We start from the raw sequence: 16646 nt of genomic DNA on the forward strand, positions 1-16646 counted from the left end.
AGAGAGAGAGAGAGAGAGAGAGAGAGAGAGAGAGAGAGAGAGAGAGAAAAAAAAAGAGTAGAGAAGGCCAATTTATGGCGAAAGACACGTGATTTCAATAAATATACATTTTTCAAAGAAGCGGTAGGAAGCACCGAGCTGTTAGTTATTACCTTATCCCTGTATTCACCGTCTGGTAATGTCTGTCCTTGACTGGCACCTTACAGCGCTATCATAAGGATTTACAAACAAATGATTGCTTTAATCTCACAAAAGACAAGTTCTTCACAAGCATTCATAATTTGCTGTCACTTGCATTGTATCCGAAAGTTACAAAAAAAAGTAGTGGCCCCTGCACAACCAGGCAATATTTTAACAAATTACTTTGGTTTTCAATGAAAAAAACTAATCAATATACTGAATTATGCATGTTGTTATCGGAGAATTCACCAAAGTTGTTAGCGAATTTTCATAATTGTACAAACCGGTCATCAGTAAGCTTTTTGAAATGACCAAGACACCCGAGGAGAAGTTAGTGAAAATTAGAAAATTCTTTTTAATGGAATGGAAGAAGGATTCAATTTTTTTTTTTTTTCTTTTTTGATTCAAATTTGGAGCAACTACCCTACTGCTTACTTTAGAGCGCCTTGAGCTAAACAAGTCTCTAGAGGATGGCTGCGTTGTTGCCATTTTTTAAGACTAAATTTTCTTCCTAATACTTTAAGCTATGCCTAATAATCTCCCATTATTTCCTCCGTTCAAAAAAAAAAAAAAAAAAAAATTATTCCAAAGGAACTAATTTTTTTTTTTTTTTAGGTTGATCTACGCCCTTAAGCGACTTGCTGAGAGTTTTGAAATTCTAATACAATAAAGAAATTTTATCAAGATGTTTGTGTTGTATTTTGAAATCGGGTAAGTAGTTTGATTAGCAAATTTTATTAACATGACTTTCTAATAACAGAAAAAAAAAAAAACCAAAAACAATTTGTATTTATGTATTTATCTTTGGGGGACACAATAGATATCAAAATAAAAAAAAAAAAAAATTTCGCCCCTAAAGAAAATTTAATTCTTTCTTTGCTTGAGAGAGAAATGACACAAATTTATTATGCTCTCTTTTATCCTCGAGTCCTTCAGCGATGGGAGGGTAAACGACGCTTATACCCCCCATAAGCGAAAGCATATACATTTTATAGCCCACAGCTGCTGTTGTTGTATAGCGTAGCAGTTATTGTAAAGTTGCTATCTATTTTTTTTTTTTTTTTTTTAATATTTTGACAACTTTTCTTTTTGTTTTTTTTTTTTATTTTTAATCTCAAATATTTACAAAATAATAGAACACAAGATATATACGGATATAAAATTCGAATCATGTCTTCCACTATAATATGACATTTATCGGATAGTCTAATAAAAAAACCACAACCATACAAACAATTTCATGCACTAATCTCTATAAAGGATCTAACTACTACTACTAACGTGTTTAAACAATAAAATAAAAAGGAAAAAAAAAAACAAAAACAACTCGAATATTACAAAAAGTTTTCCTGTCGTATTTTATATTATAAATGTCAGTCGGTTATGGACCAGAGGCTTAAAGAGGAAAAATAAGTTATAAATTTTCAATTCTGTTACTCTGGAGATTATCATAATGTCATTGAAAAATAATTGTTATCACATGTTTTTTGTTGTTCGTATAAATGTAATTGATGATGACATGAAATTGTATTAGGAAAGAAAAAAAAAAAAAAACAAAAAAAGCAAAAAAAAAATTATATACAATCTAAACATACAAACAAAAAGAAAAGAAAAAAAAAAGGGGAAAATAATGAAAAGATCTAAGGATATTACATTCGAACGAATCCTTTTTAAAACAATAACAATTATTTCTTTTTAAGGATAATATAAAATCATAATGTACATATGTGCATACATATATATATATATATATATATATGCAAAAGGGAAATATGTGTTTGTATTACAAGGATATTCATGGAAAAAGAGATATAAATAAAACTGAATTTTAGTTTTGTTGAGCAGCACAACAACAAAAATGGGGGGAGAAAATTTTTACGCAAATTTATTATTCATGTCGAAACTGAAATATTTTCATTTAAAATGTATACACAAATGCGCATATACACCCATAAACATCTACATGCATACATATGCACATACACATACACATACACATACACATATGTAAATGGAAGAGATTTAATGTGTATATGGGTTGCGAGGATTCAAGAAACTTTTCGGGGATACTGTACATACTGTACCGTAGTGCTTTTTATATATATGCAGATATTATTGTATAAGTTTACGGGAAACATACCCCATCATACACATATATACAAATAAACATTTTCATTTACACCCTCCTTCATTTTTATGCTAAAAATTCATTCACCCGTAATACTATCGCACGCAATGTATATACAAACAGACACTAACACTATACCATAGTTATGCTCCATATAAAATGTATATTTCAAATACCATGGTTGCGCACAACTATTACACTATGTTTCCTCTATTCCAATTTTGTGTGCTTTGCAATCATCACCGGAGGAGGTTAGACACAAAGTTATTTTGTTCCGTTTGTAACACCTAAATATATACATATTTATATTTATTTATATAAATATATATATATATATATATATATATATACATATATATACATCTATTATATATATATACATGTATATGTACAATCCACACCCTATAAAATGTTTCAAGAGCTAAGCTTGATAGATCTGATATTTTCATTTGAATTAGAGATTAAGGTTGTAACAGGCGACAACATGTATAAAGGCCGAATATGCTGGACCCGATTTTATGCTTTTCGATATAGAGAGTAAAGTCGATAGCTTTGTCGATAGCTTTGGATTGCAGTCATCGAAAAATCTTTCGATCGTATTCAAAGTACGATGACTGAGAGCTATAAACCGTTGCTTGCATTGATATCCGTGGGTAGGCCCGATGAATAGATGCCTTAGTACATCAATTTTCTTTTAGAATTATGCTTCCAGATTAACTTGTTAGTTCCCCACGAAGCATTTTGAGGCCTCTTCCATTCCAAGTTTCGCTAAAGCTTTCTTACTTGTACACTTCTACACGCAGAACGCTTATAACAATTTTTACTGGTATCGTGTTATCCTCCCATAGGATCTAAAAATGCTTAAAGTGCACGAAACTTTAAATCATTGAAATCGAGAGCACTCGTTACCAGTATAGAGATTTTTCCTTCTCAGATTACATCCGGAAGTTGCTTAAAGTTCCAGTTGATCACTTCAGCAAAGCAACAACAAAATATGCAGAGATAAGAAGGTTTGTAAATATTTCAAATTTTTCAACTTTTGTCGAATTTTTTCGGTCAAATTTTGGCATGAGCCGTCGCTAATATATGATCGTTGCCATCATTCCTATGGCAATTGAAGTTGTAAGGTAAAAGTATTGATTACACGTTGCTTGGCGAGTTTTCTCTCTTTCTGGGTCTTCTTTAATAAGACTGAGGAAGATCGCTTAAAGCCCGCTTTCAAAGAACAACAGCAAGGGTGTTCTTATTGAGGAGCATGTTCAGACTTGTGATCGTAATTCAGCTGGTTCCATAAGAACCTTTTTTTAATAGAGAGCCTGCCTGCCTTTGAATCTCTACTAACTAACCGGAGGAAGATAATTCTCACTTGGTACTATAGTTTATCAAGATCTTGTATTATCAGAGAGCGAATAGAAAGAGAGAAAAAGAGATTTTTGCTCAAATCACTAATGAATAAAATTTCTATTGACATAGTGACCTTTAAATCGACTTCAAATCTTACATGCTCGTAAGCCAAAGTTCGCACCAATCCAACAAATGTCTTTTCTTTTCTTTTTTTTTTTTTTTTTGACAAAGCGCTTAAAGTGTGGACAGAGTGTTTGAATTGTTGTCACATACTCTCTGCATAGTTTTGCTTTGCTTTAATAAATTCTAATGCTAATCTTTCCTTTTTGCGTTTTCTGTTTCGTCGAGATTATGCTTTCAGTTATACTTTTTGTTTTCGTTTTAAAAAGGAATGGCTTATGGTATTGTGCTCCCATTACTAGTTAAAACTCTGTCACCATGACTTTACTTGTAAAGAATTTAAATTATATACATATAATATATATATATATATATATATATATATATAGTTTGGGGAAAAAGAAATCCATTATTTTTATATGATTTTTCAGGACTTTATTTAACATGCTTCCGATTGTCCGATTTGGTGCACCGTTTTGTTGTATGATTTGTTGCCATTTTAAAGTTAACTTCAAAATGCCTCTCTCAAGTCCTGGTCTCTATTTGCAAAAAACTCTAGTAGTCGGTTTTCACAATCCTCCCTAGATTCCAATTTTTTATCATTAAAGAAATTTTGCAATGCAAGAAAAAGATGATAATCGCTTGGTGCCAAGTTCGGACTGTATGACGGATGCATTAAAACTTCCCAACCAAGTTCCCGAAGTTTCTGGCGAGTCACTGTAGATGTGTGTGGCCTAGCGTTGTCCTGGTGGAACACGACATCTCTCCTGTCGGCCAATTCTGGCCGTTTCTGGTCAATCGCTATCTTCCAACGGTCCAGTTGTTGACAGTAGAGATCAGAATTTAGCGTTTGGCCATATGGAAGCAACTCATAAAAAATAATCCCCTTCCAGTCCCACCAAATGCATAGCAAAACCTTCCTGGCCGTTTGAGGTGCTTCACCGCTCTTTGGCCACGATCGTTTTCGCACAGGGTTATCGTATGTGATCCATTTCTCATCTCCAGTCACCATCCGTTTAAGAAATGGGTCTATCTCATTCCGTTTGGCCAAGGCTTCGCAGATGGAAATTCGATCCATCATGTTTTTTTCTGTTAATTGGTGTGGCACCCGAACATCGAGCTTCTTTTTGAATCCAGCTTTGTGTAAATGGTTTCAAACTGTTTTATGGTCGATTTTTAGCTCCTGGGCGATGTTACGACTGCTAACATGCCGGTCAACTTCGATCATTTCTCCGATTTTATCGACATTTTCGACTACCGGCCTACCTGTGCGAGGTGCATCTTTAACATCAAAAATTCCTGAACGGAATCTACGAAACCAAAATTGCACATAACTGGCTGTTACAGCATCGGAACCATAAACACCATTCACAATTTTAGCCGCCTGGCTTGCATTTTCGCCTTTGTCAAAGAAAAACTGTAAAATGTACCGAATTTTCTCTTTGTTCACTTCCATTTTTAACACGCTGTAACTCACAACTGAATGCACCAAACAAAAAACAGCAAAAGAATTTTTTTTACTGCGAAATGTACAGTATGAAAAATGTACAGTATCGGAAATTGTTTGATCGATACTTTACGAGAAATCTATCAGTGCAGCCATCTACCGAAAAAATAATGGATTTCTTTTTCCCCAAACTATATATATATATACATATATTATAATGAAAGCAAAAGTGAAAAAACATTAATAATTCATGATGTAATCATGTGCTGAATAAAAAGATTTCTTTTTTTCAAATCCAATAATTCTCGGAGCAGTGTAACATCGAGTTGCATTATTCCATAAGTATGTGTTTAGCAATTGTTTCGCTTTCTTTTCGGAGTATTACGAGATTTATTTTACATAAAAGAATTTTGATTTACGCGATGGTCTACGGCAAAGTCTCCGTATTTTTGATCTTACAAGAGGTCTCTACGAATATAGCGATAAAACTTCAGGAGCCGAGGACGCTTATATATGCGAATGGAGAGCAATTTCGTTTACAGAATGGAAACATATATGCAGTCACCGTTGCTGTCTGCGTGAGACTAACCCCGCTTTGAAAATTTTTCTACGTCAAGTCATTCATGCACAAAGTCTTTCAAAAACTGAAAACCTCAGTTGTAGTTATATATAAACATATCGAATTGTGCGCAAAGGTCTGATTCCCCTATAAGCTCTGCGGTCCGGGCACGAGAGAAGCTCAGGATCAGAGGCTTATATCACATGCGCCTATGCTTACATGCTAGGGAGTGATTCGATGAACTAAGGCGTTCTGATGACGTACTACGCAATCGCAGATTTTTCACTAGGCGATCGAGGAGATTTTAAAAATGATTGTAATCATCCACAAGGTTTTATTTTAAGGGAGCACAATATTAGCTGGTCGAAGATTTCAAAAATTACATTCAGCCTAGTCATTTTAGGCCCCGATCAAATCCGTTGCATTAGTGCATACAGGGCGTAGTACAACGGCTGGCGAATAGTGCTGGAAAATAGTGCTGTAACATTCACAATAATTCAAAACAAGCAGTGAGCATTTTATTTGGAATGCATTGCCATCCGTCAATAGATTGAGTATGTCTTTGCTATTGTTGGAGACTTGCACAGGGTGTGAAGTTGGAGACTTTGTCGAGTATTGTACGATTCGTGTTGTTAAATTGTAGAAAGTTTTACAAAAAATATACACAAATTAGTTTTATTATCAACATATTCTCGACTATCGTATAGTATATCACTAACCCTTAAGTCAGTTAACAACGGTTGGCATTCCGCCCTTATTGAACTATTTGTATACAAATATAACAAGGTTGATCGATATAAGAAGAACTTAATACCATTAATCCATTACACATCTCTCGTATGCATTTTTACGTAACAAACAAAACGACATGCTATGCTTTCCTCCTCCAGTGATGTGTATCAATCTGGATGATCATCGTGTGGTCGACAGAACAATTGCGTAATCACATACCCGGTTAAGCTAGCATGCGCAACGTCAATGATAGCTTCGCATGCTGTCGCGTCTACCATATCTAGGTGTTAGGTGATCAGATACTAGTGTTATGCCTTTACTGACTAAGACTTACTCGACTATGCGGTAGTCAATGACTATTGAGACTAAGTTCGTGTCAATTACTGTTGTATAGCAAATTTACGAGGTGGCGAACTATCAACTCAAATTTCAAATTATGACCATTTCTAGGTGTAAGGTGATCAGGTTCTAATGCTTTATTTACGGCCGCACCGACTAAGTTCTCACTACAGCTACGACTAAGCATACTCCACGCATTGAGATTTGAACCCAATTTGGCTGGCAGTCGTGACTTACTCGACTATGCAGTAACTCATAACTATTGAGACTAAGTTCGCATCGCTTATTGTTGTACAACAACTTTACAACGTGGCAAACTATCCACAATGTGTTTGAAATTATGAGCAGAAAACAATGCGCTTTCTCGCTATGCACTGTTTTTTCTCCGACCGTTTTCCACAACAAATTAACTTTACACGTAGTGCTGCAAATTTCCTATTTCCCTAAATTCTACAACCGTCTTCTACTTTTTCTTGAAATTCAAAACTCACGGCAAGAATTATCTTTCGTCGAGTCGTTTAAAGAAGTAGAAGCTCAGTGGATAAGCACAGTCTTCTCATTGCGAAAGTAAACTCCGGTTATGGTTATGAAAAATACTGGGATGAGAAATTTGACACAGATCATAGGTGGAGTCCTACCAAGGTTAAAAAAAGATAACACATTTGCACAACATTTTAACTAGATTCCAGGCTAGATAGGGTCGCCATGAGACTTCTAGATATTGGTTCAAACATCTAGTATAAGATATAGGGGGAAAGAAGGTTTGGCCATCTTCTCCCAGTTCTGTCTTTGAGGTGAATACCTTTACTTTAATAGCTTTCGTGGTATTGAGAGATTATTGCTCTACAACAATGCACATATGTATTTGTAATGCATATATGTATTTGTGATGCATATATGCCTTAAAATATCCTTAAAACCCTTTCTTTTAAATGATTTGATTGCTCAAAGGTGGTAATCGATGTCGTTTTTCCGTTTCGTACATGCAGCTAAAGTTCTTTAATTTCCTTCTCGGTCGGTGTACACATATATGCATAAAGCATTTTAATTAATTTAGATTTACTGCAGTATAATCTGTTCTTTTGCTGTCTGTCTGTCTCCCTTCTATTTCTTGTCGGTTTGGCTTTATAGTGTCAGTCTAGAGTACAGTACAATTGTGTTTAAACGCAATTGTTGTAAATTACTGATGACACAATTGTTAAGAGTAATTTGTTTGCTTTTTTGTTTTTTTTTGTTGTTTTCTCTTATGGAGAAAGAAAGAATTAAATGGCTGCAGGTTATTTGCAACTAAAGTTTAAATCACTCTCTATAAGAACTTTTTTTTTTTTTTGCGGTTGTTGTTGTTTTTTGTTGTAAACTCGAAAAAAAGGAGCAAAAGGGAATATGCATTGCATTGAATTGTCAGACAAATCAAAAGGCGGCCCTTATTTGAATGGAATGGAAAAAAATACAAAAGAAAAAAAAAGGAGAGAGAAAAGCGGACCAAGGAAGAATTCACCCAAAAGGGAATAGGAAAATTTGTTAGAAAAATTAGTGACCGGCATTATCAACCACAACATCCATCTCACACCATTATTACCTAAAGCAATGAGACTATGACGTAAACTGCAAAATTTAATGGCAATGGAAAACTCGAAACTCGAGACGATGACCTTTGTGTTGCATAACGAATATTTCACAAAGATCATAGTCAACGCCACTATCATCATCATCATCATCATCATTATCATCATCATGTCAAGGTGTACTGTTATTTTTTTTTTTTTTTTTTTTTGTGAGACGTCTGGTATTGCTGGCAGGTGGGAAGAGGGGAGGAGTCAAAAGCCGTTCTGTATCTCATGTTCACAAATAATATTACCAGACAGCTTGACGTCTTGTTTCACATATTTTCCTGTTTATTCATTTCTGTCATCTGCGCCGTGGAGGCTTTTTGATGGATACTCTAGAGTTTAACAGCAATATAGCGCTGACCTGATATTAAATATTTTTTTTTCACTATTAAATTCTCCAGTAATGATGGAATATTTAATTTAATTTTCTTTCCTTCTTACATATTTAATGTTTCCACCGTTGCCCATATATACATATATACATATATACATATATATATATATGTATACATATATATATATATATTTTTAATGTGGCTGCCATGAAACAAATTCAAGTTGACTTGGCGGCTAATTTGTCGTGTGTCACCCTAAACACCAAATATCATCAAGCATAGACCAAAAATAGTTGTGGACACAAACACAGCACAGCACAGACACTGACTCTGTGTGGCATGTTTAATGGCAATATATTAGATAAAATATCAAGTCTCTACCTTTGTTTCACCACCCTTTTCATCCCGTCATTCTTTTCCATCGTCTCCTTCCTACCGCGAGTCATTCTTTGTAAATATGTTCAGAATTGCTTAACATATTATTATGCGGGAGGTGGGTAATAGTTGTGTGTGGGTTGCTTGCTAGTTAACATTAAAAGCGTGTTCAAAAGCAAGTTTGTGTGTTGGTTGAGGAAAAATCTATATATATATATATATGAAGTAATTTTGTTGTAATTTTTCAGATTGCAACGATGTTGGCGATAGAGTAATACTGTGCTAGTGTATGGTTGTTGTTTGAATCAGTATATCTTGTTGTTATGTCACACTCGCAATTTGTAAATGCTGGTCATTAAAATAATATATTTAATCGAAAGAAAAGTTGAATGGCATTTTAAATGCAATTTAGAGTTAAGCTATCATTATGCTACAATTTTGACGTACTGGTGGTTGGTCGCTTTCAAGGAAATACTGAAACCCAACGACAACCAACGGCAACATTATTAAAAATTAAACATAAATTTATTTATTTCAAACAGACACATAGTGTGTGTCAAGTAAAAAACATTATAGGTAAAGGAAAATTTTCTTTATATAAAATATAGCTATAGCTGTATAGCTTACGGTGGCAAAAGAGAACACATTCCTCAAACTAATAAAATTTGACAGTTAGTTTTCCATGTGTTCGTTCGTTTTCTTCAAAAATCCAATTATCGCTACCATTAAAATAACCGGTTAACTAGAAGCGGATTTTTCTACAAAAATGTGCTTTAAATTTTTTTCTAAACAACATCGATCCGATCAGTGTAATAATATTAGAAGAGAATTGAAAGACCCATCAAGAATGGCGAATGGAGAAGGAAATCTGAGAAAGGTTGAAATTTTGAGGACGTGAAGCGATGGGAATGACAGGAGAGACGATAACAATTAAGAAAGAAACCGAAGAAAAACAACATCGAGGAATATAGCAGAAAAGAGAAATGAATGAAAAGGAAGATAATGTGGGGAACATGGAAAGAATAAGAGGAAGAATGAAATGGATATTGAATACTTTTACAGTGATAGGAAACGATAAACATTAGCTTATCAGAGAGAGTTAGACGGTCATTGTCACATTTGCAACGCTTGGGATGGTACTAAAATTATTTTCCGATTTATGAATTTTTAGCCTCTGTTTACCATTAAAGTATAGGGGAATCGATTTCTTACATTCGGTTTTCCCCTTTCACATATCGAAATGAACAGGAACTCAAATAAAGTAAGAAATGGGATAAGTTGTTTCATAATTCACAAGCTAGACCTACAAAAAGCAAAGTAAAATGAAAGGCAGACCCTTTTAGTATGGGTGTGTTGTTCATATGTAGAACCACAGATTACTGGGTGAAATCATGCCACTTGCAACGTGTACATATGTTGTCATCGAAAACATACAAAACAACTTAGATTAAGTGCTGGGCCAAAGTTTGGTTATAATGTTAAGGCTTTTGATCAAAAACAAATAAACCCCAATACAAAAACAACAACAACTAAACAGAACACACTGTACAAAAGTAACTTTGTCAACACTTGGTTGCGGTATATGGTATAAGGAGGGAGGGAAAAAATGGAAGGAAGACAAGTCATGGCGGGAAAGAGAAAAAGGGAACCGGTAAAGGAAAATAGAAAAAGAAAGCAACAACATGAGGAGCCCACAAAAGGAAACAAGAAAAAGATGATGGGTCAAAAAAGTAAAGAAAGAAAAAAGAAGCAAGAGAAGAAAATCAAGACAGACAACTACGAGAAACTCAAGGAAAATATTCGTAGAAAGACAGACAAAGAGAGGGAAAGAAAAGACAAATACAATGAAATCAAGGAAAATGTTCGTAAAAAGACAGACAAGTAGAGAGAGGGAGAGAGAGAGAGAGAGAGAGTGAGAGAGCGCGAGGGAGAGAGAGAGAGAGAGAAAGGGTAAAAGAGAGAGAAAGGGAGAAAGAGAGGGAGAGGGAGAGAAAGAGAGAACGAGAGAGAGAAAAAGGGAGAGAGACAGAGAGGTAGGTGAAAAAAGAGAGGGATGGAGAGGACGTAAAAAGAAGATATGGAAGAAAAGAGATCGTTGCCAGATCGACGCCAGATAGACATAGATATCTTCAAGTACACGCAAAGGGAAACGTAAATTGCCACATAGGCAGAGGTAGAAAGGAAGAAAAGTCAAATTAAGAGAGGGAAATAAAGTCATAAAGACTATTAGGAGCAATTACACATCATTTAATTCCAGATATTACAAAATACATTTTCGAATCCTATTGACTTGTTCGCTAGAGCAAGAAAACATATTGTGAGAGGTGTTTCAAAGAGCGCGATAATGTTTAAGAAAGAGTTATTATTAGCAAAACCATTTTAGTGTTTTAAAGTGTTTTGTGAAATTTTTATTTTTATTTTTATTTTTTTTTTTTTTTTTTTAAATTTTGTCTAAGTGCGCTTAACCAATATTTAAAAAAGAAAAAAAAAAAAGGCAAAAATTTATAAATGAAAACTTACCAGTAGTTAGAGTATAGTCCCAGCTAGTATCGGGTTCATTCTTGTAGACATTCAATTTTTCAGGCTAAAAATAATTTAGAAAATATATTAACATTTTTTTTTTTAATTTAATTTTTTTTTTTTTTTTTTGAAAATTCCTATTTGATAAAAGGAAAAAAAATACTTACTTTAGCAAAATCTATCTTTAAAGTGCAGCAACCAGAATAGATATCGGCACCATTTAAATTCTCGCGAGCTCTAGTAGCTGCATCCAAGCTATCAAATTCCACCATAGCTTGCACACCGTTCTTTTTGAATATAACGATACGCAATACTTGACCATGAGGATTACAAATCTTATGTAGAACATCCTGCAATTAAATCGGAATGAAGAAAAGGTGGTAAAGGTAAACTCAGTTTTATTGAAAAGACGCAAAGACAAAAAATAAACACCTAACGTTGTTGCAATTTATTGTGTCTGCCATATGAATTTTAGAAAAAGTGAAGAAGAGAAAAGTTTAAAAAAAAAAGCAAACACACACACACACACACAATAAAACAAACGAGGACGACGAACGTATTGCAAATTTCAGGGTCATTCTAGATGATAATCATGGCGACACGTTACCTGCACTTTGGCATTTCGGGATTAGAAACAATCCACGCTCTACATTTGCGGGTTGTTTAACACTTTAATCGCACTTGCATATATATTATGACAGACTATATATGATGTCAGTTGCATTATTTCATGCTGACGTTTCATTCTCCCATTCACCATTCAAGGATGAGGGTGTATATACTCTACTATACTAACGTTATCAATTCGTTTCGTTTCGCTATAAGCGGAAATTCGTGCTAAGTACTTTTCGCTAAGTCTGTCAGTTTTTGTCTTTTTTTTTTTTTTTTTCTTTGTTAACAATTAAAGTTTCATGTCCAGAGGTAAAATTTGTATAAATTATTCTTTTTTGTAAAAACCAATTATTACGCAAAATATTGAAAGCAATCAGAAATATTTACAACATAAAGTTTTCTTAATGATTTTCATTACCCCACTCCCCGTCCCGCTTGATCTTCCTTCTTATTGAAGATGTATGCAGTTCCTTTTAAAAGCGAATGTAAAGCTTCTCTTACTTGTTAGTTTATTACAAATGAATTACGGAGAAGAGACAACATCTCGCGTTTATTCATTTCTCATAAGAATTTCCTTAATACCAAAGCAAAGACTGTAGATTACATTGTGCAAATCGCAAAGCAATGAAATTAATTTCAAAGCAAAGAAAAAAAGTGAAAAGATTATTACGCTCTGAGTTCTGACTTCCTACACTTTTTTCGAAAAAGATTTTCTGCCTATAATAAAGTGTTGTTTTTGTCCAGAGGACACAAGGAAGAAGATCACAAAACTATATCATAGGGTGGAAAAATGCTTGCATTATCTTCTCCTCTCTCTCTCTCTATCTCTCTATCCCTCTCTCTCTCTCTCTCTCTCTCTCTCTCTCTCTCTCTGTCTCTATCTCTCTATCAGTATCTCTCTCTCTCTCCTTCTATCTATCTCTATCTCTCTCTCGCTGTCAGTCTCTTCGCCCGCCTATCCTTTTATTATTCATACCACGTGGCGCGTTTTAAATTTCGTGAGAAGAAAAGCCTAAAGTGCCTTAAAATTAGATTCCCTTGTTAATCGTTTAATCAAAAAACTTGCAGCAAAATATTAATTTTCTTTCCTGACAGAATTAACGACAACTTTTGCTTGAGCTGCTTTTCTTTGCTTGCTTTGCTATTCTATGGAGAAATTCCCTAGAATATGTAAAAATGAATTTTTCTTTTTTTCTTTATTAATATTTATGGTAATAATTTCACATTTTAGCGCAGCAATAAACGCGCGCTAGAGACAAACGGCTACGTTGTCATTAAAAAAGTATTAAATGCTTTTGCTTTTTTCTTTTTTTTTTTGCTTCTTCTTCTGCACTACTACTTTTTTTCTTTTGAATTCAATACAAAATAATAAAATAAAACCCCGACAATTTTTATAATATTATGTAACAACAAAGTTGCCATTTCCGTAAGACTTTAATGCCACACCAAAGGGACAAAGAGACGAGGATGCAAAATGCGAAATGACGATCACGAGTTGTTGTATCAGCAACAACGCAGCACACAAATGCGAGCAGCAACCACTAGCAGAAACCAGCCGTCATCACCAGCGACACGACACAATAGCATTTTTTCCCTTTTTTTTTTTACAAAATTTTTTTATTCATACACTGTGTGTTCTCCTTTTCTTTGCTCCTCATTCGATTCATGTGTTCACTCACTATACTCACGGCTATTCAAGCAATTCATAAACTATCTTTTATCGGGTTTATATAAGCGTCGTGTGTGAGTATATAAAATATTATCCATTATGTACAAATATTTGGTTGTGTTGCTGCATAGCTATATGTGTGCGTGTGTCGCTGTAGGGAAAAATATTTTGGATATTTTTCTACGTTTTTTTTTTTTTGCATTTCAAAAAGGTTTAATATTAAAAAAAAAATAATAATAAGAGCTCTTAATATGCACATATTCATTCATGCATTCATATATAACTATAAACATATTTTTATATATGTTTTTTTTATTGGCATATATTTGCAGAATCATGTGCTTATGATGATTTTCATTTTCCTCTTTCCTTACATGGCTATTTTCATAGGTATATATATATATATATATGTATATATGTAATGATGATTCAATAACCACAACATTTTTTGTTTAATATTTTGGTCGCTAAGGGGTAACACTCTTGCTGATATGCAAAGGATTTTAATGTACTTTAGGGTGATCATCTCCCCCCTCTCGATCGATAATTACCATTTTTACATCGGCGGTGCAAAATATTTTCACCCGATCTTATCAAATAATCTTTTTTTTTTTTTGACTGTGTTTATAAGGGGATGATCGATCTCGCCCATTTTTTCGATCAAGTTTTTAATGATTTGTTTATGTGCTTATAAAAAACAAGTATCAGACGGATATTGACTACGGCTTTGGTTACACTTGTTTGCCTGCTGCTAGCGGACTAAGTCCACAGTGCAAAGTATATATGTTTGTATAAATAAAGCTGGCAGACGCATATTGACTATGGCTTTGGTTATACTTGTTTGTCTCCTGCAGTGTCCGGAAGTCGATACAAATACTTTTCTGTCCGCCTGCGGTCTTTAGTTTAAAAACTTACTTCTTCTTCTAAACAGAGATCTTCTAAATCGAATTTTATTTGTCTTCCAGAGATGCTATCCTTTGCAGAAAATTCAAATTTTTTTTTTTTTTCAATGTTTCACTTAATTCTCTCTTGGTAGTATTGGACAAAGAAATAGAAGGAAGATGTCATAGAAAGTTCTCTTCCATTGTATTGATTCGAAGGCGTGTCCATTTATGTTCTTATTGTTTGACTGTTCGCGTTGTCAAGTGTATTTAAGGCAAGTCAAGAAAACGAGCTTTCACTAACCGCGTAGGTTGGTCTTCCATGTGTTCGTAGATCTAGGGGTGCAACACTGCACTAATGCAACTAAGACAAAAATGCTCAGTTGTACACAGAACACTTTAAAAACGAAGAAGAAAAAAAGAAAGAAAGCAAACAGTTTTATCGATTTATAAACAACAATGGAAGCAAAACGAATTTGCTTTGCTGCGCTACTGTTTGCATCCTTCATCGTCATCCTTTTTATATTTAAATGGCAAACCTTTTGTGGGATTCCTGTTATTATTCAATTATCTTGCTCTTTCATCAAACGCGATGGGTTTGTTTAATTTCACGTTTCTGCATTTTCACACGTTTCGACAGATTCGGATGGTTTATCAAGCAAAAAATTTATCAAAAACAAAATATAACTATGGTGTGAGTGCGGTGATGATGTTTATACCGCTGATATCAATAAAATATGCTGGTGTATGATGCATAAGCCGCCATGATCTTTTTTGATCTGATAAGCAATGTTTACTGACAATATTGATATAGAATGCCATTATCATACACTGCCGCCATTAGCTAAAACCCGCCCAAAAAAAAAAAAAAAAGACCGAAAACCGAAAACCTTTAATGTTTAGCTCATTACTTACATTTTCCAAAAACAACAGACACCGTCGCCACCGACAACAAAAATAACAACAAGCGAAATAATTATTTGACAACATGCCAAGAAACATTGGCAGCTTTCATGAGCTATGATAATAATGGCCCGCTTTGTGCCTATGTGTTGTATACACGTATAATATGTTTATTTTAACGCAAACCCACGTTTATCTCGTTTGGATGCTATTTATCCATGTGCTCGTTTGTTTAAAAGTGTACGTGTCAAACGATGTTGTTCGATTTGCCCCTCTTTCCATTAAGTAGTTCTTTCTTTTTTTTTTTGGTTTTTTTTTTGTTCCTTTTTTTTATTTTATCGTTTCGCTACAAAACGAGCAACAGTTGTATACTACATTGAATGATAAATGCATACTGCAATGCGATGCTGTTTAGAAATAGTTGATGTTTGCCAATTTAATGACAGTAAATTAAAAAACAGTGTAATACACTCTGCAAAAAATCATCAAATAAACAAAAGAATACACAATGAATAAATCAATGGCAAGATAATTGCAGGACTTGTGCAAACAAGAATTGATGATAATCGCTGACTATATAATAACCAGCATTGTTAACCTGAAATTATCGGAAGTAAGCTTCATGCAATTCGGGAAGCAAATCTAGTTGGAGCCGATCTTAAAGCAAGTTATGAAACAATCGTTGCTTGAAATTGGAAATGCAAGAAACCAGAATCGTTGATCTCAACACAGTCTCTTTGAGAAATAGCAATTTTTGAACACGATTTAAGCATTAAGTATCTGTCCGGTGGTTCAGGCGAAATTGTGGCATTTGTGACCTGTTATTAGGAGGAGGCAATTATGTGAATATATGAAATCGTTTGATACGGCCTTAATAACCGGATAAAAGTTT

The 16646-nt window shown here is 34.1% G+C and overlaps 1 protein-coding gene across 4 annotated transcripts in view; it reads right to left on the reverse strand.

The window, feature by feature from the left end:
- Window positions 1-16646, reverse strand: part of LOC119635717 (heterogeneous nuclear ribonucleoprotein L) — a 205873-nt gene that overhangs the window by 99741 nt on the left and 89486 nt on the right. For all 4 annotated transcript variants that reach the window (XM_038030694.1, XM_038030693.1, XM_038030692.1 and 1 more), the window contains exons 3-4: window positions 11857-12039; window positions 11690-11753 (exon numbers count right to left, since the gene is read on the reverse strand). In XM_038030694.1, the coding sequence (XP_037886622.1) occupies window positions 11690-11753; window positions 11857-12039 (247 nt within the window). The remainder of the gene's footprint in view (window positions 1-11689; window positions 11754-11856; window positions 12040-16646) is intronic.

This window comes from Glossina fuscipes, unplaced genomic scaffold (assembly GCF_014805625.2).
Source record: "Glossina fuscipes isolate IAEA_lab_2018 unplaced genomic scaffold, Yale_Gfus_2 27, whole genome shotgun sequence".
Classification (NCBI taxonomy): domain Eukaryota; kingdom Metazoa; phylum Arthropoda; class Insecta; order Diptera; family Glossinidae; genus Glossina; species Glossina fuscipes.